General features: G+C 37.9%; 3 protein-coding genes across 6 annotated transcripts; 2 read left to right on the top strand and 1 right to left on the bottom strand.

The window, feature by feature from the left end:
• Positions 1–366: 366 nt before the first annotated feature.
• c13h11orf16 (chromosome 13 C11orf16 homolog) lies at positions 367–8,365 on the bottom strand. The gene is made up of 10 exons (XM_046864989.1): positions 8,322–8,365; positions 8,181–8,237; positions 6,234–6,345; positions 5,913–6,120; positions 4,946–5,314; positions 3,838–3,950; positions 3,600–3,747; positions 3,270–3,504; positions 2,635–3,180; positions 367–870 (listed from the first exon to the last, which is right to left on the bottom strand). Exons 4-10 carry the CDS (start codon positions 6,105–6,107, stop codon positions 629–631), a joined length of 1,848 nt encoding a protein of 615 aa, XP_046720945.1. The 5' UTR covers positions 6,108–6,120; positions 6,234–6,345; positions 8,181–8,237; positions 8,322–8,365; the 3' UTR covers positions 367–628.
• A 2,880-nt stretch (positions 8,366–11,245) lies between these two features.
• znf143b (zinc finger protein 143b) lies at positions 11,246–19,050 on the top strand. 3 transcript variants are annotated; one of them, XM_046864986.1, is made up of 16 exons: positions 11,255–11,775; positions 13,410–13,525; positions 13,623–13,715; positions 13,891–13,971; positions 14,310–14,390; positions 14,638–14,822; positions 14,927–14,995; positions 15,100–15,216; positions 15,334–15,409; positions 15,494–15,619; positions 15,727–15,906; positions 16,049–16,276; positions 16,906–17,042; positions 17,453–17,608; positions 17,774–17,917; positions 18,699–19,050. In XM_046864986.1, exons 2-16 carry the CDS (start codon positions 13,417–13,419, stop codon positions 18,780–18,782), a joined length of 1,866 nt encoding a protein of 621 aa, XP_046720942.1. In that variant the 5' UTR covers positions 11,255–11,775; positions 13,410–13,416; the 3' UTR covers positions 18,783–19,050. The 3 variants fall into 3 exon arrangements, 2 of the variants coding, with proteins under 2 accessions (XP_046720942.1, XP_046720943.1); XM_046864987.1 differs by lacking the exon at positions 11,255–11,775 and adding an exon at positions 11,823–12,134; XR_006927708.1 differs by lacking the exon at positions 18,699–19,050 and having other exon boundaries at positions 11,246–11,775; positions 16,906–17,044; positions 17,454–17,608; positions 17,774–17,915.
• Positions 19,051–20,936: 1,886 nt separating this feature from the next.
• wee1 (WEE1 G2 checkpoint kinase) lies at positions 20,937–26,513 on the top strand. 2 transcript variants are annotated; one of them, XM_046865158.1, is made up of 11 exons: positions 20,937–21,458; positions 21,610–22,106; positions 22,499–22,704; positions 23,004–23,070; positions 23,231–23,403; positions 23,638–23,906; positions 24,080–24,172; positions 24,255–24,340; positions 24,641–24,811; positions 24,917–25,062; positions 25,324–26,513. In XM_046865158.1, the coding sequence occupies exons 2-11, from the start codon at positions 21,630–21,632 to the stop codon at positions 25,478–25,480; spliced, it is 1,845 nt and encodes a 614-aa protein (XP_046721114.1). In that variant the 5' UTR covers positions 20,937–21,458; positions 21,610–21,629; the 3' UTR covers positions 25,481–26,513. The 2 variants fall into 2 exon arrangements, with proteins under 2 accessions (XP_046721114.1, XP_046721113.1); XM_046865157.1 differs by having other exon boundaries at positions 20,941–22,106.
• Positions 26,514–27,307: the final 794 nt, after the last annotated feature.

Here is a 27,307-nt window from a genome sequence, read left to right as displayed (position 1 = left end):
ATGAATTAAAAATGACAAAATGTAAAATCATTGTAATTATCAATACACAATTAATGAATGAATTAAATTATTCATTGATGCATGTAACTGTTTTATCCTGGTCGGGGTTTTTTGGGGATTCATAAAATCCCAAAATTTTGCAAACAATTTATCCCACTTGAGCTGAGTTTGTGTAAATTTTGGCATAAGACGTCTAATTATTCGTCCCAAACTAATTAGTTTTCATGAGTTTATTTTAATTACTTTCTATTAAATATAAATCTCAATACTAGTTTACTATGTCAGGGAATAAGAATCAGGTGAAATCCAGTATTATATTATTAGCATTTATTTAAGAATATGAAAATTACACATATGTAAGTAAATCAGCATCGTAATGTTGACTAAGAGTAAAACCTATGGTATAAACATTATGTCCATGATTTTCAAATAAATATCATGTGCATGCATACCACAAAATAGTGGCAAAACGTAATTAAAAAAAATTATAATTTGTTAATATATACAGTTTTAATGTTAAAAGGCTATACTCAATGATTACATCCCCACTTAAACTCATATATGAATTATTTAAATATATCAAATGTTTTCATATTTCACAAGTTTACTGAACTGTTTTAGCAGATTATTATCTTGGTTCAGTTGAAAGTTTATTTACTGCAAAAGCCAATGGAGATGGTGCTTCAGAAAGTGGTTTTGGTAAAGTCCCACCAAATACCTCTCTTACTGTTACACCTCTTCTTAATGAATGGGGAACCATTTCAAATACTGAACTGTGATTTGTAGTTGAAAAACTGGATGAAGAATATCCAGAATCAATGTTTATTCCAATGGAAGAATCACCTGGATTTGGAGGCTTAACAATGTGCCCTAAAAAAAAAAAACATAAAAACAAATTACGTGTTATACATACAATATATATATATATATATATATATATACAGTGAGGAAAATAAGTATTTGAACACCCTGCTATTTTGCAAGTTCTCCCACTTAGAAATCATGTAGGGGTCTGAAATTGTCATCGTTGGTGCAGGTCCACTGTGAGAGACATAATCTACAAAAAAATATCCAGAAATCACAATGTATGATTTTTTAACTATTTATTTGTATGATACAGCTGCAAATAAGTATTTGAACACCTGAGAAAGTCAATGTTAATATTTGGTACAGTAGCCTTTGTTTGCAATTACAGAGGTCAAACGTTTCCTGTAGTTTTTCACCAGGTTTGCACACACTGCAGTAGGGATTTTGGCCCACTCCTCCACACAGATCTTCTCTAGATCAGTCAGGTTTCTGGCCTGTTGCTGAGAAACACGGAGTTTGAGCTCCTCCAAAGATTCTCTATTGGGTTTAGGTCTGAGACTGGCTAGGCCACGCCAGAACCTTGATATGCTTCTTACAGAGCCACTCCTTGGTTATCCTGGCTGTGTGCTTCGGGTCATTGTCATGTTGGAAGACCCAGCCTCGACCCATCTTCAATGCTCTAACTGAGGGAAGGAGGTTGTTCCCCAAAATATCGCAATACATGGCCCCGGTCATCCTCTCCTTAATACAGTGCAGTCGCCCTGTCCCATGTGCAGAAAAACACCCCAAAGATGATGCTACCACCCCATGCTTCACAGTAGGGATGGTGTTCTTGGGATGGTACTCATCATTCTTCTTCCTCCAAACACGCTTAGTGGAATTATGACCCAAAAGTTCTATTTTGGTCTCATCTGACCACATGACTTTCTCCCATGACTCCTCTGGATCATCCAAATGGTCATTGGCAAACTTAAGACGTGCCTGGACATGTGCTGGTTTAAGCAGGGGAACCTTCCGTGCCATGCATGATTTCAAACCATGACGCCTTAGTGTATTACCAACAGTAACCTTGGAAACGGTGGTCCCAGCTCTTTTCAGGTCATTGACCAGCTCCTCCTGTAGTTCTGGGCTGATTTCTCACCTTCCTTAGGATCATTGAGACCCCACGAGGTGAGATCTTGCATGGAGCCCCAGTCCGAGGGAGATTGACAGTCATGTTTAGCTTCTTCCATTTTCTAATGATTGCTCCAACAGTGGACCTTTTTCACCAAGCTGCTTGGCAATTTCCTGTAGCCCTTTCCAGCCTTGTGGAGGTGTACGATTTTGTCTATAGTGTCTTTGGACAGCTCTTTGGTCTTGGCCATGTTAGTAGTTGGATTCTTACTGATTGTATGGGGTGGACAGGTGTCTTTATGCAGCTAATGACCTCAAACAGGTGCATCTAATTTAGGATAATAAATGTAGTGGAGGTGGACATTTTAAAGGCAGACTAACAGGTCTTTGAGGGTCAGAATTCTAGCTGATAGACAGGTGTTCAAATACTTATTTGCAGCTGTATCATACAAACAAATAGTTTAAAAATCATATATTGTGATTTCTGGATTTTTTTTTTTAGATTATGTCTCTCACAGTGGACATGCACCTACGATGACAATTTCAGACCCCTCCATGATTTCTAAGTGCAAGAACTTGCAAAATAGCAGGGTGTTCAAATACTTATTTTCCTCACTGTATATATATATATATATATATATATATATATATATATATATATATATATATATATATATATATATAAAACAACCGTAGCCATGGCCTGGCACTAACCTGGTTTTTTGTGGTGTGGCTCTGGGGATCCTCTTTTCCAATACCTCCAAGTTGGTCTAATATGTGGCTCAGTATGGACCTTTTTCAGACATGATATTTCTGTGTTCACTGAGCGACTCACTAGCTCTGGCTGTTTTTCATTTGCAACCTCTTTCTCATCTTCACTTGAGTCTAAGGAAGACAAATCATTGTCCATCTCCTGAGAAGTTGTCAGCTTCTTTAGTTGGTCAGTTTTAATTTCCTGCCCTTTCCATTCATTGTTAATGAGCAGACATTGGTTAGAGAAGGGATAGCTCGTGACTGGGCAAAAGCACATTGAGGGAGTTGTTGAAGGATAGTGATTTGTGTGGTTTAAGCAGCAGACTGGTGACCAGTTAATGTGATTACAGTGGCTGTGGTTTAAGCAGCTTGCTCTGAACACATTAGATTGCAGTTCCCTTATTATTCGCTCATGGAGAGAAGCAGGTATCCACACAGCCAGGTTTTTTGGAATGTGCGATCTGATTTCATTCCAAAACAGCACTACTAGTCCATCTCCCACTCCACCTGAAACAAAGGAAGCACCTTTATCCTGCTGGTGAAAACTGTTTGATTAACACTCACGTCATCTTGACCTTCTCAAACCCTTGCCTTACCCTTTAAAGGATCTCTTACTTCCATGCCAGAAACTACTCTTCCGGGTCCATATCGGTTCATCTGAGGTTCCCAGGGAGCTAATACAGTGTCTCCTGGCACTATATTGTGTGTATGTGCCTGAGTTATATTCAGCATGTCAGATTGGCATATTAACTGAGATGATACCGTTTCCATCATGGTTTCATCTTTGGGCAAACACGTATCAAAAGTCACCATAAAGAGTCCTCCTCTGTCCTGGAATACACAAATCTTTTCGGTTGTTATCACAAACGACACTACAAAAGTTATTTTTTTTAAAAATGCAACATCTTTAGACTTTTAGTTTTTACCTGTAGCTGATGTACAATTGTCCCCAAGTAGTAGAATCCATCTATCTCTCTTCGTGCTAACACACGGCAACCTGAGAAAAACTCTTGCCCTCTTGCTAGCTTCCCTAAAACACATGGTGTCACACTAAAACGATTTCCCATGGAACACCTGGAAGAAACAATTTTTTTTCCATGTTAAATCCTGTGCTGATAATGCTAATATCCCTAAACATCTGGACTTTTAATTTAAAGATTATACCAGTATGGTGAGATGCAGACTGGATGAAATGGTTTGCTGGATGAGACCTGACATCTGTCCCCTGAGCATGAAAAATGTTGAGTCTGGTGTTCTGATGAGTGCAACAGCGCTACCTATTATGATTAAAACATATGAATATTAATAGCATTTAGGATAATGTTCAATGAATCATCAATCAGTGGTGTAATGATTCCAGTAACAGCACATTCTGAAGTGTTTTGTTCCTCATATACCACATATACCATTTGCCATCTGTGTTTTTAAAATAAAAAGGTCAATACTTCATCAACCTCTGTTTTTCCTCTTATAGTAATGACACCTCTACCAAACCCTCACTGTTATCAATGATTAGAGGTTTTTCATTGTTAAATAAAACTCATTTTGTATCTGTATATTAAACTTAGATTTGTGATAGAAGGGTATCTGCGAGAGTGAAAGGGAAAGTTTATAGGACTGTGGTGAGACCTGCGATGTTGTATGGATTACAGACAGTGGCAATGAGTAAAAGACAGGAGGTGAAGCTGGAGGTAGCAGAGCTGAAGATGTTGAAGTTTTTTTTGTTGGGGATGATGAGGATGGACAGGATTAGAAATGAGTTTATTAGAGGGACAGCGCATGTAGGACGTTTTGTAGACAAGGTGAGGGAGGCGAGATTGAGATGGTTTGGACATGTGCAAAGTAGGAACATGTGGTATAGGAGAATGCTTAGGATGGAGCTACCAGGAAGGAGGAAAAGAGGAAGACCAAGGAGGAGGTTTATGGATGTGGTGAAGGAAGACATGCAGGTAGCTGGTGCGACAGAGGCAGATGTAGAGGACAGGGGGATGTGGAGACAGATGATCCGCTGTGGCACCCCCTAATTGGAGAAGCCGAAAAAATGAAGAAGAAGAAGAAGATCATTAGATTCAGATTCTGAAGAGCATCGGCCATAGCCCTTGTAAATGTGCTGTTAACCGAGAAACCATGACACACTAGAAATTATCATTTGAAATATAGATGATACTATTATTAGTGCTGTTCTGTTACAGAAACATTTTAATGAATTGAAAATCAACTACATATAGAATACAACAGGTGATGATTTTAATATTCCTGTCCTAACACTGACCGAGGGGTTCACCTGCTCAGCTGAGTCATTAGAGTTTAGAGACAGTCTGTAACAACTCCCTTTAGTGGCAGAGGTCAAACATTTTAGGAAATCCAAAATGTTCCTGTCCAAATCTGGCTTTTCTGATATGTAGAAGGTATGTACAGGGCGTGCTGTGATGGCAGATAAAGCATTTAAGCATTGCTCCGGGTTGTCTGGGAGGCTGTTTGTCACTAGGTGAACAGACTGACAGGCAGGATCAGAAAATGCTGTGATGAGGGCAGTAAGGAGGTCATTTCCAGGGCTTGTCCTGAGAGTATGGATCCAGCTGAGGGCCTGGTACACAGTATCTGGTGCACAAGGAATCATGTGCTCAGACAATGATGTTATCTAGAGAGATACATAAATGTGTGATTAGATAATGTGCTGAACGGGCAATTTGCGTGAAATACTTGATGAAGCTGCTTATTTAAGAGGCAACTATATATGTTCAGAGGGGTCCAAAAATCTGACAGCACTAGTGATCTAATTTAACATAATTTTTTATTACAAATCATATTACTGAAAACCAAGAAACTAAAATATTTACATGAATTTCAGTGTTTCTTATCATTTGGTTTGTCCAAACTTTGCTTTAGATCAAATCCTTTAGTGTGCCATCTGAACACATAAAAAGATTGAAGATTGAAAAGATTAGGCATGAGAAAAATCTAGCCTTTTGTACAAAGCAGATACATGGTGAATATCACATATTTGCTTACATTAATGGATCTAAAAAGTAGAGCAAATTCAGGAATAGTAAATATTTAAGATACTGATTATTTCTTTATATATATATATATATATATATATATATATATATATATATATATATATATATATATATATATAAAAGAATTATTGTTAATTTCCAATTTGAAATATAATGTTGAAGGTTTTTGGACCCCATTAATTATATGTCAGTGTTAGTTTTCTGAATGCAAGACACCTTATATGAAATGCTGATGATATTGAAGAGGGAGTTTCTGAGAGACGCCTTAGTAAGCAGACTTTGAATGATCATATTTTTTACTTTTCCCAGAACTGTAGCCATTGCCTCAGAAGTGTCCAGTATATATGTGATATTCCTGTCATTTCCAAGCAGCACAGGGATGACACTTTGACTGTCAGAATGCTGATACATAGAGGCTCTAATTCTGCAAATAAAAGCACTGGAAATAATTTTCTTTTTTTTGTATTTCCTTAATTGTAGACAATTTTTAGAAGAACATTTAAAAAGCAATTAAAAAATGAAGAAGAATTATCATACCTTTATAGATTTCTGAGAAAGTGCATATATTCCGTCCCAGTTTGCAGTTCACTGGACTTTTGTTGGGTCATATGGTTGCTATAGTGAGGCACTGGCTACTAAAGTGGGACATCTAGTGGTGACACAACACAAAGCATGCCACTATAGCAACACATGAGAATAGTCACAAATGTTATTGTTACTTTTTGTTCTTAGATTTCATCTTTTGTCTGTGTGTGTGTTATGACAAGTAAACTACCTCTATCTATGAATTTAAATCTTAGCACAAAACCTTTTTTATTCTCCTAGATATTACCAGTGACAATGTGTATCTGTTCTATGTGCTGTTTACTGGGTTTACATCATTATACTATTTAAGCTGTCTATATAATATTATGCAGTCTTTGTTATGGATTATATTGTTTGCTAAATGTCAGATAACTGCTGGATGCAACTGAATTTGCTTTTGTTCTGGTCTGGGCAAATGTCCATGTGAATATGAATGTCATGTTTTTTTATTTTTCTCTGTGAGTTTAGGAAGGTGCATATAAACTAAACTTATTATTATTATTAAACATTTGAACTATATTATGTGAGAAGGCCTGATTTTAGCTGTTATTTCAAGGTCATAAAGGCTAAATGTTTAATGCTGCATGTCTATATGATCTGTCCGACACCGGAAAGGCCGATCATATGAGCCGGTGCCAAATGCAATGTCAACTTGTTAAAACAAGAACTTAATGATTTGTAAAAAGGAAATAAAACAGTAACATGTCTGCTTTAACTGATTAATTGCTTTTGGCTTCAGTATTTTTGCATGAAGAAAAAAATCTATAAACAGTATTTTCCTCAAGTTTCCATATTTCCCACTTATGCACAAAGCTTTACCTGTGATCCTATGATTGTTAAACTAGAGTTAACATGTTGATCTGTTATGACTGATTTGAGAATTATCTGAGGCAGAGGAGCGATATATAGATGGAGTGAAAATGTACATCATTGTACTTTAAAATCTAGTTAGATTGAACATAAATGCAGAGCTTTAAGTTCTAACTTTAGTAACTTTATTACGATTTCTACATAGAGGAAGTTGAAAAGGATAAAAATAAAAAAATTGCCCACCAGCTTGATGGATTTCAACAATGACCCCAGGCTATTTGAACCAATTTTTGTTGCAAATAAATCTTTTCATGAGATAAAAATAGATATTTAAAGAATTCTCTTATTTCATGGAAACTAAAATGTTGAGCATAAATGTAAAAAATCAGAAATGGCACAATTACTTTTTCCAACAAAATAAACTTATAATTTCAAAGAATGAACATCTGCTTTTCAGTGTCAATAACACGCTGTAAAATAAGACAGCAATGCATTTAAAATATACTAAAATCTGATGTGCATCCGTTGTCTTGCATTCTGATGGCTTAACAAAGAGATATTTTACTTTCAGAAACTTGAATGCGCATAAAGATATAAACATTGATATTTTCTAGAACAAAACGTACACTTCGGTTACGGATTGAACTTAATTGCTAAAATCTGTAAGGACAGTGTTATCGTGAACTTATTCACAACACTAAATGAAAGCTCTGTTTCTGTGTGCCCAGAAACCCAAACTCAGCTTGATGTGTCCAACGATTTGCAGGTTGTTCTGGAATGACCTTGAATGATCCTCAATTTTGTTGCTGATGATCTTTGCCTTAACAATGTAGAACAAATTCAGCATAATTAAGTGTCCTGGTTACTATCGCCAATAAATCCTTTAGTTATTTAGTTAATTATCTAAATGTTTATGATTATAGGATAAGTCTAAACCTGATGGTTTAAATGGCCCATAATTTCAAAGACAGACACAGAGACACCATTAAAGCTGGGCAAAGTTGTTAAACAAAAATATAACTTGTAAAATTGATAACCTCAATGCTACAGTAACCACTGTGCATTAAATCTGCACTTTAATATACTTACCCAAGTTTCTCTATGGTGACTGATATTAGATTTACAGTACAGCCAGTGTCAGTAGCACTAGGCAGAGTTGGAAGGAAATGAAAGATTGAAAAGGGGTTTTTTAACCAAATGTCAACGTTAACTATAGTGTACTTTGTTCACCTGACACAATTTGAATAAGGTCCATCTCAGTTGCTTTGTAACCAGGTACGCTGTGTGAACCGTATGAATGCCTGGTGGTTTCATGTTGCAGTTGTTCAATCTGGTCCAACCTCTTCCTCTGGAGAATGTGATGTTGTTTAAAAAAATACTTTTAGACTTGAAGTATTTACTATTTACTAGTATTTTACTTTATATGGCTGGTATCCAAAAACTTAGCTTGGGTTCAGCAGATTTTCTACACATTGCAAAACTAGGCTCAACAAATAATTTGTCGTTTGTCATGCAGTAAATTCTGTTATATTATATATAGATCATCTTTTAACACAATTTTAACATAACAGGTAGTCTGTAATTCAGCATAATAGCTAATTTGACAAGCCTACCAAAATATCAGTCAGAATTAGTCATCTGCTTACCTCAGCTCCCTTTTTTTTATTTGTACCTCAACCACAGAAACTGAGGTGACTTCAATTTTTTTTTCCAGTAGGCCACTTTTTGCCTGACTGTGTGCGTACACTATAGTTAGTAGTTTAGGTCATAGCAAATAGTTCTACTTTCTATAATTAAAACGATTTGATGATAATCATAATGCCATGTTGAAAAGCAAAGACAAATTAAAAATAGTTAGTCTGATTCAACTGAGCATCTCATTCATTCACTGTAATGTTCTGCTTATCACTGTATCTTTTCAGACACCACTAGGAGGAAAGTAGGAGCGTAGTAGTAGGAAATAGCAGTGTGGTGCACAAAAGGTGTGATCTTGTGTTATTTTTGCTGCTTACTGCAACCACCATGTACAAAATGTACACCAGGTACACAAACACATCATACTACCCTAATCACAGTAAAAAAAAAAAATTATAAATAAATAAATAAATAATAGAGGAAAAACCCAGGTGTGTCATCAAAGCTTCTTCTTGTTCTTTTGGCTTCTCCCATTGGGGTCGCCACAGCGGATGATCCGTCTCCACACCCCCGTCCTCTACAACTGCCTCTTTCAACGCAACTACCTGCATGTCTTCCCTCACCACAACCATAAACCTCCTCTTAGGTCTTCCTCTTTTCCTCCATCCTGGTGGCTCCATTCTCAACATTTTCCTACCGATATACGTCATGTCCCTCCTCTGCACATGTCCAAACCCTCTCAATTTTGCCTCCCCCACCTTGTCTCCAAAACGTCCTACATGCGCTGTCCGACTAATAAACTTATTTCTAATCCTGTCCATCCTCATCACTCCTAACAAAAACCTTAACATCTTCAGCTCTGCTACCTCCAGCTCCAGCTCCACCTCCTGCCTTTTACTCAATGCCTCTGTCTCTAAACCAACAACATCGCAGGTCTCACCACAGTCCTATAAACTTTCCCTTTCACTCTTGCAGATACTCTTCTATCACAAATCACTCCTGTCACTCTTCTCCACCCACTCCACCCTGCCTGCACTCTTTTCTTCACTTCTCTAAAAACACTCTTCATTACTTTGCACTGTTGACCCCAGGTACCTGAACTCCTCCACCTTCTCCACCTCTTCTCGCTGCAACCGCACCCCTCCACTGCCATCCCTCTCATTCACACACATGGACACTGTCTTACTCCTGTTTTTCATTCCCCTTCTCTCCAGCGCATACCTCCACCTCTACAGGCTCTTCTCAACCTGTTTGCTACTCTCACCACAAATCACAATATAATCCACAAACATCATAGTCCACTGAGACTCCTGTCTGACCTCGCCCGTAAACCTGTCCATCTCCACTGCAAACAGGAAAGGGCTTAGAGCTAATCCTTGATGCAGTCCAACCTCCACCTTAAACCAGTTCCTACTGCACACTTCACTGCTGTCACACTGTCCTCATACATGTCCTGCACCACCCTCATATACTTCTCTTACACATCTGGCTTCCTCATACAATACTAGAGAAGTGTCATGAAAGCACTACAGTAATTCTTACGTGATTTTCTATCAATATACAATCTGACGCCCAAACTTTTGTTGATTTTTATTTAAATTGAAGTTTAGAATATTTACTGAATATAATGACCACAATTTTTTAAAGAAAAAAGTATACATTACATTATTAATATTTTTCCCCCTCGATTTTTTGAATTGATCTAGGAAAGAATGGAAGTCGTTGCAATTGGCACAATCATCTCATTATTGCGAATTAAGTTTTAAATAAATAAAAAATGTGATCCTTACATTAAAACACTAGAGCACTGGTAAAATGCAGCCACTTTGCACTTACCAGTCAGCTGGCAATAAACAGATATTCAATTCCACTTCTGTTATATTTTAAGTGAAAGGGAAACGTGTCAAAATTGTCTGTAGCGATTAAAAATATTGCTAGATTTTGGCATAGTCCATTAATGCAATTCATTCAAAGCAACTTATAATAGCTTCCGGTCCTTTGAAATATGCCGTTCGTGCAAAACACAAGAAATGAAGAGTTTGGACAACTTTAAATATTATAAGAACAAAAATATATGGACCACTGAACATCACATCCTGACTGTATGTAAGCTTTCTTCAAAGTGTTGACTTAATATTGTAAGAGCATGTTCATCTAGGTCCATAGTTTTGGACTGGGATGGGTGTGATGATCAGGTGCCCACATACTTTTGGTAAAATACTTGGAAGCACCCAAGCCTTAAATGACACCTTCAGGAAAAAGTGTGTGTGTGTGTGTGTGTGTGTGTGTGTGTGTGTGTGTGTTACAGTATTACACTCAATAAACACTCATTAATATTAGATTACAGGTAATTGTAATTGGAAGTACTACCTATTAATAATAATTCTAGCGACTTGTTTACAGAATGTTTACCACAGTTAAATATTTATATTTTATTCATATTTATACTATAAATATAAAGTATTTGGTTCATTAAGTAGTCGGCTACAATCTCTACACACATTTAATGCAAGTGAACACCCTGTACACGGAATTCCCCGTGTGCACTGCATTGCCCATACAACCTCACTGCTTTATGACCGACATTCGATCCAAAATGGCCGCCAACACGCGTTTAGAACATGAACAACTTTCTGGTTTTCACCAAGAACTACCAAAAAATGTCACTCTTGCAAAGGTGAAAGCGCGGGTTAACAGTCTCCTGGACTCGTCGGAAAGTAAAGCATGTTCTCCTTGCGTGCCTAGATGACGCTCGTCTATATAAATCGCTCACAACGCGACAGAGAGCCCAACACGGCGTTCTCATGGTGCCCCTGACTCTGAATAATCTTTAGAATCGAAGCGTTAACATATTTCTAGCCAATCGGAATGCGAGGATAACGGCTCGAAGTCTCCGAGAGCCAAACGAATGATCGAATGTAGGACTACATCCCGCCTTATCGACGAGCATCGTATGGTTATTCATGTTCCGGGGTTGTGTTCTCTGCAGAGCGTTTCCTGCCCTGATGCATGGCGGTCGCACGGAGGGATTGTTGGAAAATTTTTGGAGGTTAGTATATAAATGTGTTTTTTTTTTTTACCCAGTGTGCCTTATTTCCTCAGACGCCGAGGAGAGGGAGAAGGCGCCGATGGAAATGTCGTGGAGCATCCGGGAAAAGCTTGTTTTCAATAAAGAAACAATTCAAACGCATCAGGAAACGATGTTTTATTTATTAGAGGCGGTTGAACGCAGTGTTCTTATCCGTTGCAACGATGTTAACCTTCCTGTTGTGGTTCTTCAACTGAGCGGAGCTAGCGCTTGCTTACAGCATTTTTATTTATATATAATTTAGAAATATAGCATACATTTAAAAACAGCGTTAATATGTCTTATACAGGAGAACACATCGATATAACACCGAATAAAACGTAAATTTCTCGTAAATGTCTAAAACCTGGACCTTTTAGCTTATTTGCTAACATGTCAAACTAGCATAGCTAGCTAGCTGGTCACTAATTAGCCAGACAGGGACTGCGGTCTGTTTTATTAACCTTTTAATTTCGACATGTTTTCCGCTGTTAAAAAACGCATCTTAACAAACGATTTAATTTCACAGCATTGTAGTTGCTGTGTTTTGTAGCTAAAAACGTTTAACCGGATGATGTTTCACATGAGGCTAAAGTGGTTAGCTAGCTAGGAAAGGCGCGTACTTGGCGTTAATGCAGTCTCGGGATTTATATAAGGATACGGAGTTCTAATGAATAGTTAAATTTTCGTCTGGTCTATAATAATCATACATATCTAACTTTCAGAAACTCAAATAGTCTTGTCATGACATTTGACTTGGTTTAGTGGTCCCTCTAAGAAAATATACGCGTGCATGTATCGATATAAGTGCAGGTGTAAGTTCGATATTAGTCGTTTCGATATAAGTGCAGGTATTGGTTTCTTGCGATAGTTATGTAGTTGTATTACCTGACTAGATAACTGGTCCTTAACCTTGACAAAATGTCAGATTTGGGTTAAAAGAGGGACAGTTTCCTAATTCCAGGAAAGCTGTCATTTCCACCTCATAGACCTGTTACTGAATGTATCAGTTCAGAAACTGAGTAAAAAAAAAAAATGTAATTTTGTAGGATGTTGATTTCCACGATAGAAATCTTTCTCATTGATATATTTGCTATTTATTTGGTCTTTGCTAATTCCTATTAATTAATTGCTTTACCTAAATATGGAATCCTGAACCGAACACTGGCAAGGCTCAAGATGGGCAAATATCCCCCCAGATTATGCTGAAAAACCATCACTTTATTGGATGTACAGACATTCACAAACACAGTCACGCCTATGGCTTGTTAGCATAGACAACTGTTTACATGCATGTATTTCAACAGTAGGATAACATCTTTATTGGAAACTCAATACATAAAGTAACCCAGGGCAGAACTGTGGACTAAATGGCAATGCTAATCACAGTGCCTTTGTTTTTTCCAATCAAATATACTTTGCACATTTAATATGAACAGAAGTCACTTAATTGTACTTCCAGTGTACACCACATTGCCCTCACAACCTTGTTGCTCATAACTAAATTTCAAATGGACATCGGCACACCTTTACACCACAGACGGCTTGTTTATCAGACATTACCAGCCTGTTTCACTGTCCCAAATGTAAAAGGGTTGACTGGATGCTTTTTACAGATAGACCATGCTCTTGGCCCAGGTGAATCGGGACACCCAGAACATGGAGTTCCAAAGCGTAGATGGTGATCCACAGCAGGTCACTCTTTGCCTCGCTGAGGCTGTGACGGTTGGAGGTGGGATAACTATTTAATTTAAGTAGGCTTAATTTTATTTGTGTTACCCTTCTTTGTTTCGGCACAGGTCTGTAACTTTTGAACTTTTTCTTTGCAGACACTGACCACATTGAGGCAATGGATACAGTGAGCTTGCAGGCAGTGACACTGGTAGATGGCTCCACTGCATACATACAGCACAGCCCTAAAGGTATAGAAATGGGAAATTAACAATAAATGTATCATATTTGCAGGCATTTCAGTTATTTAAATGAATTCAAAAATGCTTGTTGTAGTTTTAGGGATATATTCTTAGAAACAAGCGTTATGTTGTTATTTTTTTAAATAGATCTTAAGTTTTACTTTCGTGTTATCTTATTTTTAAGATAAGATAATGGAAGGACAGGTGATCCAGTTGGAGGATGGATCTGCGGCGTATGTGCAGCACTTACCAATGCCGAAAGCAGGTACCTTACGCAAGTTAAAAATTATCTTGTGCTAATGACTTATTTGTGCGCCATTGATTAATCATTTATAATGTAAAATGCAAACCTTACATGTCAAGTCAGGTTTATTTCAAAAGCGCCTTTCACAATGGACGTTGTCTCAAAGCTGCTTTACAGAATTTAAGAATTAAGGTGAATGATGTGTATTTTTGTCTGATGAGCAGCTTGGGGCGACTGTGGCAAGGAAAAACTCCCTTAGGTGTTATAAGGAAGAAACCTTAAGTGAAGCCAGACTCAAAAGTGAAAACCCATCCTGTTTAGTAATTTAAGACATCTTTTTACTTTTACATAACTTTAAGGTGCAGAAGGTCTAAGACTAGAGGATGGCCAAACTGTGCAACTAGAGGATGGAACAACAGCCTACATTCACGCACCCAAAGGTACATCTATCCCAGAAGTTAATATTTTATACAGAATGTACAGAATTAATTTATTCACAGTGCTTTTCAGCTCTCTTCTGGTATTCTGTTTGTGTTGTGCAAATATACACTTTGGGGAAATGAAGTTCTCACTGGAATTGATTTACACACCCAATTGTTTAAATCTGCTAAATCAAATGTACTAAATACTACATCTTTAATATGATAAATTAATTAATATTAATAAAAAGCATCTGATTATTTTCAGACACATATGATCAGGGTGGATTACAGGCTGTCCAGTTGGAGGATGGTACAACTGCCTACATCCAGCACATGCCCCAGTCGAGCACCATATTGGCTATTCAGGCTGATGGCACAGTGGCAGACCTGCAAGCAGAGGGAACCATTGACCCTGACACCATTAGTGTGCTGGAACAGTATTCTGCCAAGGTTATAATTAAAACCTCTCATCGCAATAAGAATGTCTGTATTGTATTGATGTTCCTGCTAAAAAAATATGAAGCAATTCTAATATATCTGACTTGCTCTTTCAGATGGAGGGAACAGAATGTGGCACAGGGCTGCTCAGTAGAGGCGACACTGATGGCAGTGTACATATGCAGGTGCAGTCTGTTTTATTTTTGATCAGCCATGATTTAGTTTGCATTGGACCTTGTGCATTCCATATGAAGTGTATTTGTAAAACTGCTGTGTCTTATGTGTTCAGATTGTACTCCAGGGTCAAGAAAGCAGGTCTCCAAGAGTGCAGCATATTGGGGAAAAAGCTTTTCGATGTGAACATGAGGGCTGTGGAAAACTCTACACAACAGCGCATCATTTGAAGGTAAAGTGTTGACTGCTTAGAGTGCAGCTCAATTAAAGCCATAACAGCTCTTTATTTGTATTTACTCAAAATCTGATAAATACTGTCACAAATTTAGTCTTTTTTTCCCCCCGAAAGGTACATGAGCGATCACATACTGGGGATAAACCATACACATGTGACCATCTGGGTTGTGGAAAAAAGTTTGCGACTGGTACTGTATCAGATCCAAACACACCATAATGTGTTTATTATTTTTGTGTATAATTATTAATACTGGTTTTATTTTAACTAACAGGATATGGCTTAAAAAGTCATGTTCGAACACACACTGGTGAAAAACCATATCGCTGTCAGGAGCTCAACTGCCTTAAGTCTTTCAAGACATCTGGAGACCTACAAAAACACACAAGAACACACACCGGTGCGTTTTCTTTAGACAGTTTACTGCCTATGACAACAAATAGCATTTATCCTAAATGTTGTTTGTAAAAAACTAGTGTTGGTTTAAGATTAAGATTGTATGTGCAGGGGAGAAGCCCTTCAAGTGCCCATTTGAAGGTTGTGGAAGATCTTTCACCACCTCAAATATCAGAAAGGTTCACATTCGAACACACACTGGCGAGAGGCCGTACTACTGCTCTGAACCCAACTGTGGAAGAGCCTTTGCTAGTGCTACCAACTACAAAAACCACATGAGAATCCACACAGGTATCTCCTTTTTTATTTTGAATGTATTTATTTTTTTTATTATAAACCACTTTCTTGTAATGAAAATTTGGATGCCAATAAAACAGCAACAAATTTGAAAAACCATATTTAACAAGAAGTTATTTTTTGTTTTGATCTGTAGGTGAGAAGCCATATGTGTGCACAGTACCTGGCTGTGACAAGCGCTTCACTGAGTACTCAAGTCTTTACAAGCATCATGTAGTCCATACTCCGTGCAAGCCCTACAACTGCAACCACTGCGGGAAGACCTACAAGCAGATCTCCACATTAGCTATGCACAAACGCACAGCACATAATGATACCGAGCCCATTGAGGAGGAGCAGGAGGCCTACTTTGAGCCACCAACAGGTCAGTGCAAAACATGATTAATCGCAACCTGATCGCGCAGTTTCATCTGTAATAAAAATATATTAAATTAATAATACTTGGGTTTTTAATACGCTAATAAACATGTGCATTGACAAATATGGATTCTTTATACAAATGTATGTTTATTATTAGTGAAACCAGACATAGAGCATAAAGACTGCCGGATGGATTTTTGCAGATTTTGGTGCTTGATTTGAGACTTGGCGCATCAGTAAAACAAATGTGTAGTAATGAAATTAATTTTATATATATATCTAAGTACAGAAAGGATGTTGTGAATAAATGTGTCTTGCATTGAAGGTTGATTTCACTGTGTTAATCAGCCATTTAAAAAACAAGCTGCTGCTGGAAACTGAAGGAAAATGTTTGTATTTTTGCCCAAATATTTAATCCTAATTGTTATAAATTCTTAGATGTTTTTGAGAATGTCTTTCCATAAGATATTTATCAGATTTCCATTCTAAGCTATTCTATCAGATAAATATATAAAATAAATAAAGTGTGCAGCTTTATAGATTGTTAGCTAAAAATGAATAGGTGTTAGGTTTAGTTTAGTTTAGGTTTCTTTCTCGAGACTTGACTCTGTGTTAATATTTTTTTTTTTTTAGAGGCCATTGATGACCCTGCACTAACATTTACCCCTACTGTAGTGGAGGATGATGGCGGATCAGAGCAGGTTTCAGCAGGAACAGAGATCATGAGTCAGCAGCACGTAGCACTCATATCTCAAGACGGCACACAGCAGGTCAGTAGAGTTAAATATCAAAGTCATATGTACATTATGATCATGCTCTGATTAGTTTTGCTTTTATACAGATATTGGTCTAATTATTTGTGTTAAATGTTTGTTAAATTGAAAGCCTGACAACAAGGAATGTGTCAATTAGAATTTGATTAATTTGTGCAGCTTGAAAAGACCTTGTGTGATGAATGATTTTATCACAAGTTAAATGGGGAATTAAGTTAACAGCTAGCAATCAGTCATTACGACAATCAGTTAACACACACAAACACTACCCCCTCTCTCGCTCTCTTTATCTCTCTATCTCTCTATCTTAATTAAGTTTTTTTTATGGATTTTCTTTTTGTTACCCTTAACCTGGTAATGTTTTGCATAGAAATGATAAATAATTAATATTTTCACTGTCCATCCAGGTTTTTTCTCAGGCAGACGTTCAAGCGATGAGTGGCACAATAACGATGGTAACACAAGAAGGAACGACTATAACCATCCCTGCCCATGAGGCAATGCTTTCTCATGGAGAAGGTCATTCTGTCACTATGGTTTCTGCAGATGGCACAGAGGGACAGGTATTGGCTCACGTTTCCTTCTTCTACTTTCTTTCTTTTCAAAACGTATTTCTCTTAATCAGTATTTGCATTCATTCAACTAATCTAAGTGCTCAGCTAACGTGTACTGTGCCCTGTTAATCCTGTGTGTTTGCTGACATGTCTTTGTTTTTATTTGTTTTGTAGGTAGCAATTGTGACACCAGATCTGTCTGTGTTCCAGACTGAGGATGGAGATCTGGTGCAGGAGCAGCAGCGGCCAGTGGTATCCACCAGCCCACATCCAGTTACTCTGTTGGCTACCTCTAATGGCACACACATTGCTGTACAGGTATATATACACACAGTTCAATTTGTTTACAGAGCTTTTAAGCAAGCAATGTAAGGATTATCCTTAAATCCTATTTGGGGTGGAGCTGTTCAATTACACAAATCCTTTGTTTATGTGATGAAGCTTGTGGTGTTTATGGTACAAGGGTGTGGAGTGCAGATTTGGTTTAACTGAAACATTTAGTTTGAGAACCTGAGTAGTGTTCTAACTAATTATTTCCTACCAGTTTATTATTTTACATTAATATTTAAACTACACAAATGGTTTAGGCTTTCCCTGACTAAACTGTTACTTCTTTCTGCTGATTGGGGTTTAACATACCCATTTAATGTAAACTCATCAAACCATTCATCTCGGATTGGTCTGTCAATTCCTTCTCATTAGAGAGCCCTACTAGTGAATGAAGTAGGCATTGATTCAAAAAGTGACTTATAGGTTAAAAATGTTCAAACTGCAAAACATTTAGTTTAAAAGCAGCAACAGCATACATTGTCAAACATGTCTTGTTTTCCCATTCTACCCATATAGATAAAGGTCATGAATTTGCATGAAACATTTCTTGCTTCTGGATTGTTAGATACTGATTGAGACTGCTAATTGAGGTGAATTTAAAAATTACAGCCTGTTCATGTGTATTTAAAAAATACAGATCTTGTGATTGAGGCAGATAATTGTTTCCATATAAATTGCAATCGCACAACAAAAAAAATTATTAAATAAAATGATTTTGTTTCGTACTAGAAAGTGTTCGTTTTAATTTTTGTGTTGCTTTTGTTTGCAGCTTAGCGACCAGCCTTCACTGGAGGAGGCCATCAGAATCGCATCACGCATTCAACAAGGAGAAACCCCAGGCCTAGATGATTAAAGCATGACCTTCAATTAAGGCACCATGTGTGTGCCGGATGTTCGTGCGCATGCATGTGCTTGCAGTGAACAACTGAGAAAGTCAAGTATCCAAAAAAATTTGCTAGCATCATGATTGCTCTGTTTGAAGAGGACTGAATTGAATATATTTTTGTGTGGATTTATGTACATAATGTTTTGAAACTGGAGTTTTTGCTGTAAATATGTATTTGATTCTTCTATTGAATACTTGACTTTTTAGGATCTTAATAAATGAAAATTGAACAACATTCTCTTTATACCTGCCATTTTATACACACTGCCTATCATGCAGGTATGCAGTTTCCTGGTTGTGGTGCTTTTTCTCAAGTCACATGGGTTCTTGTCCTCCTAACCATATAAACAACACAGTGAAACAAAAAATTTCCCCTGGAAAAAGTTGGTACATACAACAACAAATTTACACTTAATCTCAAGAATAACTAGGACCGTACAATAACAAGCTCATCATGACTGCATTGCTGACCAGTACATACAGTTAATGTGGAACAATGAGCAAAAGGCAACTATTCCTATATATTAAGAGGAACATGTTACTGTTTGGTGAGAGATTACGTTTTTAGCCCAGTGGGGACACTGTGTATTGATGTTAAAAGTGTATTAAGTTCAATAACTACTCTGGAATGTTTAAAGCATTCACTGTTGTTAATGGTTTGGAAATAGACTAATATATATATATATATATATATATACACACAGTACAGACCAAAAGTTTGGACACACCTTCTCATTCAATTTCATGACTATGAAAATTGTAGATTCACACTGAAGGCATCAAAACTATGAATTAACACGTGGAATTATATATGGAATTATATAAATAACAAAAAAGTGTGAAACAACTGAAAAAATGTCATATTCTAGGTTCTTCAAAGTAGCCACCTTTTGCTTTGATTACTGCTTTGCACACTCTTGGCATTCTCTTGATGAGCTTCAAGAGGTAGTCACCTGAAATGGTTTTCCAACAGTCTTGAAGGAGATGCTTGGCACTTGTTGGCCCTTTTGCCTTCACTCTGCGGTCCAGCTCACCCCTAAACCATCTCGATTGGGTTCAGGTCCGGTGACTGTGGAGGCCAGATTATCTGGCGCAGCACCCCATCACTCTCCTTCTAGGTCAAATAGCCCTTGATGCCTTCAGTGTGACTCTACAATTTTCATAGTCATGAAAATAAATAGAGAAAACTCTTTGAATGAGAAGGTGTGTCCAAACTTTTGGTCTGTACTGTATATATATATATATATATATATATATATATATATATATATATATAAAATGTGTGTGATTTTTGTACCAGATACTACTGGTTTAGGACCAGCACATGTTACTTGCCCTCTCTTTAAGTATCCTGCTGGCACCAGCAATTAGATTTCATGAGTGTTCAAAAAAATGAAAAAACAACATTCCAGGAAAAAAAAAAGTTTTAATAATACACTAGGAAAACAAATATGCATTCAGTGTTTTGGCGTGTTGTGCTCATTCTCTACCTCATGTCACTTCTTTTTAACCGTATAGAAATACTCTATATATACTCTGTATACACTTTTTCTACACATCCAGATTCTGGAAAGCTTTGTAGCCACGTGTTTGCTTTAAAAGATTATAGAATCAATTTTATTTTAATGTTTTATTTGACACATTTTAATAAACGTGTAACAAGTTGGTAGTGTTGTTCCTTTTAATAGTGGAGACACTCACGACAAAACCCACGTGGCTAATCTGGGGAGGCGCTAGACCCTAATAAACATCATTTATAAACGTGTCCTAACATCTGAGTGAAAGGCCTGACTTTATAGTGACGTTTCAACACCAGGATCATATTGATTAGCTGTATTACTATATTAAGTAATTATAAGGATGTTCTGTGTGGACAGGATGAGTTAGGTTTCCCTACGTAAAATGTTATAAAAGTAAAAAGCACAAATTTACCTAATCCTAACTTAAATTTCCATAACAATGAAAGAAAGATCGTTCTGTAGAAACGAGATTAGAGAGAGATCAAAGCGCGGCTTTCGCGCCAGTCGACACGAGCGCCCCTCTCCGACCAGGTTGCAAAACCCCACAGGCGATGACGTCGACGCTCTGGAGCCGCCCATCATTCAAACTTCGAGCCGCACTCTGATTGGTCGACAGTGAGTCATTTGACCAACGGTCGCGGGAACACTGTGAGCACGTTTGTTGTAGGTGGGAGGAGTAGCGTTCGCCATTCAAACTAGTTTCGTAAACAAAATCGAATATATTCGGTATAATTTTAAGTATTTGCGTATTGATCGTTTTTTACCCCCGCTTTATTTACTTTGATCTTATAACGTACCGTTGTATTTCGCGGACATTACATTTCGCTTTTAGCGTACTGACTCGTCTGGAGTTTGGGAGACTCGGAGAAGAAGAAGAAGCCATTTTTTTTTTTCAAACTTGGCCGCTGTGCTCCGAGTTAGCGAGTGAGTTCAGTCGGTAAGAGCTGGTGTAACTCGGTTGTGTGGATTTTGGGATTGAGACTTGATTGTATTGTCGCAATTTGACTGCGGAAGAGACGCATTTTACTCAAGTGACAAGTTTAGAGGGAGTTGTATTTCTCGAAGTGGATCACTGGTTTGAGAGAAGTCGTTAGATCTCCGCCGGGAGCTCACTGAGTCTCCCGTAAGTTTGAGTGGATCGTGTTTGCTGGAAATGCGTAGTTTACGTATTTTCTTCTTACTGTTACCGTAAGTTTATTCACTGATAATAGCGTTCGAGTACACCATATAAACGTGTGCGTCTGTTGTCGGTTTTGTGCAACTCTCCGAAAAAGAGAGTTCTCTGCTGGCCGAGATGAGTTTCAGCTGCCGACGGCACGCAGACTTTTCCCCAAACCGACCCATTCGCCAGAAGCTGCAGTTCTCGAACAGCGACGGCGAAGAGGACAGTATCGAGGAGGCCAACAACAGCACCGGGGCCGAGTCCGGCTTCACCGAGCTGGATTCTCCGCTGTCCCTGCGGCGAAGCAGCACGGACAAGCGACCCGACGAGTTGAACAGCAGCCCGCTGAGCCGGACCCGAGACGACGATGACGCCGAGTCTTGGGACGAGGAAGGCTTCGGCTCTCCGTCCCATCTGAAAGTGAGTTTCTGTGTGAAAGGCTCGCCATCGCCGAGGAAGAGTCCGCGCGCCTACGACAGCTCGCCGGAGCGGACGTGCGTCCAGGACGACGCGGAGGGTTCGAGCTCACCCGTTCCCGACTGCCCTGATACGCCACCCCATAAAACCTTCAGGAAACTGCGGCTGTTCGACACTCCACATACCCCGAAGGTTTGTCTTAGATTTGATTGTTATTAGAGTATAATGAGAGTATAAACTTTTTTTACATAAGAGAGTACTACATGACAGACGTGCAATAATTTTGTGAATTCAACACGGGGTTTTTATTTTTCATCCAGTCTCAACAAGCCATGCTACATTTCCTCCCCTGCAGGTGTTAGACTTAAGAACTCAGTGACCCAGTTATTACCTACAGTACACATGACGTAATGCTGTTCACACACCATGAATCATCTCTGTGATTATAGTGTGTCAGGGTTCAGGATCCATGATTTGCTTGCCCTTAATACCAGACATCTACATATCCGTGTGTCTCTTCAAGGAAATGCATTTATTAATATTTTAGTTTTGGTCACGTTTTTCACCTTTGCCTTGTGTTGCAGAGTCTGCTGTCCAGAGCCAGGACTTCGGGCTCTACGAGCAGGAGAGTCGCTCTCTTCAAGAATGTGGATTCCAAAGGAAAGGCGAGTCTCGACGGAAGGCGAAACCAAACACCTCTGGTCAACATTAACCCCTTCACCCCGGACTCGGTGGTCGTCCAGTCATCAGCTCAACAAAGAAACAATAGAAAGCGCTCTCACTGGAATGAGTAAGCACTTTTATTCAGTTCTGACTACTTTTTGTTGTGCCTGTTTTGTTTAATGTGTCTATATTAGATATACTGTAGGGTTTAATCTCCTGAATTGACGTGCCGTCTGAAGGTCTGATGTTTTTTTTTTTTATGTACAGTTTGTAATGAGGTTCGTTAAATCCGTTTACTGCCCAGGTTACAGACACCAAATCCTCTCGTACATTCCTACGCCACGTGCTTCCCCTACAGGTTACTCTCTACTGCCCCCTGGTGTGTGATGTGTAATAATTATCCGCATTTTTTACATTGTGTTCCAGCTCCTGTGGAGAGGACATGGAGGCCAGTGATGCTGAGATTGAGGAGGATATTATTCCACCTTCAAAGGTAGACTTTTTTTTCTTTTTTGCACATTTTTTGCATTTTTCTCATTAGCTCAAATGCTCAAATTATTTAAATCACACCTGAACAGACATAATTCTAAATGTTTGTTTGTGGTAATGTGTTCATTATTATCCTAATAAGATGCCCCTTTTTTTTCAAACAGAGAATTACAATGATGGAGAGTAACATGATGTCCAGATATGCATCAGAGTTCCATGAACTTGAAAAGATTGGTTCTGGGCAGTTTGGCTCTGTGTACAAATGTGTAAAAAGATTAGATGGCTGCATCTATGCAATTAAGCGTTCCAAGAAACCTTTGGCAGGATCTGTGGATGAGTAAGTAATAATTACTCATATTGACTGCGTATTTCAAACTTTATATTCAAATAAACAAAAGTTGTTGTTGCTATATTCATGGCAGTATCTGTTTTAGTTATATTGTGCTTTTTAATACAAGTTGCTTTGTGAAGTTGTATAGTTAAAAACGAATATGGAAAAAGATTTATACAGTACCTTTTATTATACTTGGAAGCTTACTGTGCCTTGTTTTATTTGTTCAACGAACCACAGGCAAAATGCACTTCGTGAGGTCTATGCACATGCAGTTCTCGGACAACACCCTCATGTGGTGAGATATTATTCTGCCTGGGCTGAAGATGACCACATGCTGATCCAGAATGAATACTGCAATGGTGGCACCTTGTCTGATGCTATTGCTGAGAACTACAGATGCATGCACTTTCTGTCTGAGCTGGAACTGAAGGACTTGTTGCTGCAGGTCTCTCGCGGACTCAAGTACATCCACTCGACAGCGCTTGTGCACATGGACATTAAGCCAAGTGAGTTGTTCTCATAGAATATGTTTGCAGTTGAATAGTTTTCCCCTTTGCTGTTTATTGAATTTGCAGAGTGCCATGTTTTAGACGTCTGTAGGCTACTTTCTTTTTATTTTCATTGAATAGACAATTAATGTGGCATTGTATTTAAAATTGGATCTTTTTTTTTCTTTCAGGTAACATATTTATTTCAAGGAAGTCTGCAGTGAGTGTTGAGGAGTTTGAAGATGAGGAAGATGGGCCCAGCACTAATGTGGTATACAAAATAGGTATGCACACGTTAACTGTTCTGTTTACGTGCAGCGCAACTTTGTTTTATCGCAAATCAACTGACAGCCATTTTTTGATTAGGTGACCTAGGCCATGTGACCAGGGTGACCAATCCACAGGTTGAGGAGGGTGATAGTCGATACCTGGCTAACGAAGTTCTTCAGGAGGTAAAACATGAGTTTTCTTTTATAGCACAATTTAATTTAAGAGCATTAATGGAGACATTTAATGTCAGGTTGCAAGTAAGGCCACAAGTCTTTATGGGCCTCACTTTGTGCACAGGGGTTTTCTCATGCTGGATCCTATTTGTTCTAATGAATTAATTGTCCTTAATTAATTAATAAGTGAAGGAAATTGTAATGCTACTATTATTATTCAAATATTTCTGTATTTGTAGATAACTGAGCTGTTGGATTGTGTGGTATTTAGCCTGCTTAATGTACTGAGTATGTGCTTGTTCTTTTCAGGATTATAGTAACCTGACTAAGGCAGATATCTTTGCTTTGGCTCTGACTGTCGTCAGTGCATCTGGAGCCGAGCCTCTGCCAACAAATGGGGAACAATGGCACAACATCCGACAGGGAATCCTACCCCACATCCCACAAGTGCTCTCGCAAGAATTTTTAAGTCTATTAAAGGTAAAAAAAAAAAAAAAAAACTATATATAATTGTGTGTATATAATACATATTTCTTTTTGTTTGCATCAGTAAATACAAATAATTTTTTTACTATTGTTTAACAGCTCATGATTCATCCTGACCCTACACAACGGCCATCAACCTCTGACCTCATTAAGCACCCTGTTCTACTGACAGCCTCAAGGATGAATGCTGATCAGTTGCGTGTGGAACTTAATGCAGAGAAATTCAAGAATGCCCTGCTCCAAAAGTAAGTGATTTTCTGCAAAGAGCATTATATGTTGTTTAGTTTTATCAGAACTTTAAAGCTATAACAGAGATGCACTTTCAAAGCCTGAATAACAGCTGCCCACAACTTTCGCTTAAACTGAGTTTCTACTTTAAAAGCTTTTTAGTGCCTAGAACGAATACTTTATACAAGTAAATGTAAAATGAAGTTCTTAATTTCTATTCAGTCCTTTTAAATAGCAGATAGCATGTACATTTAATGTCTTGTTCTTTTTTGCTTCAGGGAGCTAAAAAAAGCCCAGCTTGCTAAAGCTGCAGCAGAAGAAAGAGTTCTGTCTACAGACAGAGTCCTGACACGTTCCACAATCCAGTCCAGCTCCAGAAGCTCTCGGCTTATCGGGAAAAAGATGAACCGCTCTCTAAGCCTCACAATTTACTAACTGAACTTCAAATTCAAAATCATTTGAGAAAGAAGAGTTTCCAGGTGCAGGAACATTTGTGCTGTATCAGAGATTTCACATGGATGGTTTTCTTTTTCTTCCTGGTGGGACAGTATGCATTTTCTCATGACTGTTTGTGCTCTACACTGTTCTGATAAAAGCGTGGTGATTTTTAATGGAAGAAAATCACACTTTCATAGCAACTGAAAATCTCAGTTCAAACTTCTCTTGCAGTTTGTACTGACCATGGACTGCTTTATATTGCATGGTCAAGTTTCTTTTTGCAAAATTCCGTTTTTGCATGTGTTTCACGTGTAGATATTTCTTAAGGTAGAAAACTTCCTTATTGTTTTGTTTTCCTCTCTTCTCCAACTTTCACAGAGGTCTGCATGTTGGTCATTGCTTATTAGAGCAGTGATTTGTGAAAGTTTCAGACCTAAGACTTGTGCACCTTACTGCCTGTAAAATGCCTTATGTTGAGCAATGAAGGTTGGGCCCTATGTGTCAATTACCGTTAAACCGAGCACTTTGGAGGGGAACTTGCCAGAAAGCCTGCTGCTATTCATGTTTGTCCGTATCCATTTGTGGTTGGAAAATTTGATAATTTTTATCATTCTTTTTCCCCTCACCTTAATCATTGATCTGTTTTGCCATACAGACATGTTGGATTATTTTCTCAGAGGTTATGTCGTTCTTTTCCCACATATGCCTTTTTGTTTTTCATGTAGAGCAGGAATACAACTGATCATGTGAACATGTTATTTGGTTACATTTAGAAACTGCAACTTAGCCTAAGTTCATATCACCAGTTGAAATGTTTCCTTAGACTGTAAGCAAAAATAAGACTTCAGCCTCAAGCCTGTTTGTAGCATTAAAACAATTGCATTTTTAAAGCTTTCAGTTAGTCATCATTTTATAATCTGTATTGCCACTGTACTATTATTAGGGTACTCTTTGGTTTCCCTTTTAGATCTTGTACCATAGCCTTGTTTTTTTTGTAAATATGTTCTTTTAATAAACTAGATCAACAATTCATTGCTGTACTTATTTCAAGCCAAGGGGTGTAGTATACTTACTTTCCATCCATACTATATTGAAATGGGTGAAGTAAAAAGGTTGAGGAGTTCAGGAGTTTAAGTGAATAGTAAAAGTCTGGAATGTTACAGAATAACAGTCTGGAATGTTACAGAATAGCGATTGAAAAGCCTAAGTGTAAAAAATTGGATCACAAAACAAATCTTTTATACACAGTTGACACCTATTTACAATAATCTATGCAAAACAAGTTGCTTTTGCAGTATGTTAATATTGTATAGATTGTGACAATGATTATATTATGACTGTTGCAAAGTGAAGTTATTTAAAAGAATTATCTGTATTACTTTTGTTGCGATTAATCATGAGAATAACGATGTTATGGTATAGCACAATTAGCTTTTAGTGATTTAGTGAGTAATTGGATATGACAATACGATGCCTTATTCGACTTCTAATGTGTGGGTCAAAACATTTTTGCTACAGAAGAGTCACATTTCTTGTTAATGATGGGGTCAGGTGACCATCTCCCCCCCCTCCGCCCCCACACATAAACAGCACATATTCTTCATCTGAAAAATGAACAAATGCCTAGTGTCTTTACAAGCAGACAAGAGTCTTTTTTTGCTAATATTTTCCACAAAAAAAAAAAAATTTTCACTTACATTTTCTGGGCTAATCAACGTTTTTCCCCCACTAGTGTTCAGAACAAACAGATTGCTGAAAAGATACAAAATGTACCACTTCCTCCTCAGCCGAAGGAGGGCAGCAGGTCATAGGCTTTTACAGTGT

This window comes from Silurus meridionalis, chromosome 13, assembly GCF_014805685.1.
Source record: "Silurus meridionalis isolate SWU-2019-XX chromosome 13, ASM1480568v1, whole genome shotgun sequence".
Taxonomy (NCBI): domain Eukaryota; kingdom Metazoa; phylum Chordata; class Actinopteri; order Siluriformes; family Siluridae; genus Silurus; species Silurus meridionalis.
Note: the sequence above shows the minus strand (reverse complement) of the source record. Positions and strands in the feature narration are given on the sequence as shown.

Excerpts from the sequence above, each read along its gene's own strand:
- c13h11orf16 (XM_046864989.1), bottom strand. The coding sequence starts at position 6,107 with ATGTATCAGCATTCTGACAGTCAAAGTGTCATCCCTGTGCTGCTTGGA. Across the intron at positions 5,315-5,912 it reads TCATCAGCATTTCATATAAG|ATAACATCATTGTCTGAGCA; the intron begins GTGTCTTGCATT and ends GTATCTCTCTAG. Across the intron at positions 3,748-3,837 it reads GTCTGCATCTCACCATACTG|GTGTTCCATGGGAAATCGTT; the intron begins GTATAATCTTTA and ends TGTTTCTTCCAG.
- znf143b (XM_046864986.1), top strand. The coding sequence starts at position 13,417 with ATGCTCTTGGCCCAGGTGAATCGGGACACCCAGAACATGGAGTTCCAA. Across the intron at positions 15,217-15,333 it reads CAACAGCGCATCATTTGAAG|GTACATGAGCGATCACATAC; the intron begins GTAAAGTGTTGA and ends TCCCCCCGAAAG. Across the intron at positions 17,043-17,452 it reads CTCAAGACGGCACACAGCAG|GTTTTTTCTCAGGCAGACGT; the intron begins GTCAGTAGAGTT and ends CTGTCCATCCAG.
- wee1 (XM_046865158.1), top strand. The coding sequence starts at position 21,630 with ATGAGTTTCAGCTGCCGACGGCACGCAGACTTTTCCCCAAACCGACCC. Across the intron at positions 23,071-23,230 it reads ATATTATTCCACCTTCAAAG|AGAATTACAATGATGGAGAG; the intron begins GTAGACTTTTTT and ends TTTTTCAAACAG. Across the intron at positions 24,173-24,254 it reads TAATGTGGTATACAAAATAG|GTGACCTAGGCCATGTGACC; the intron begins GTATGCACACGT and ends TTTTTTGATTAG.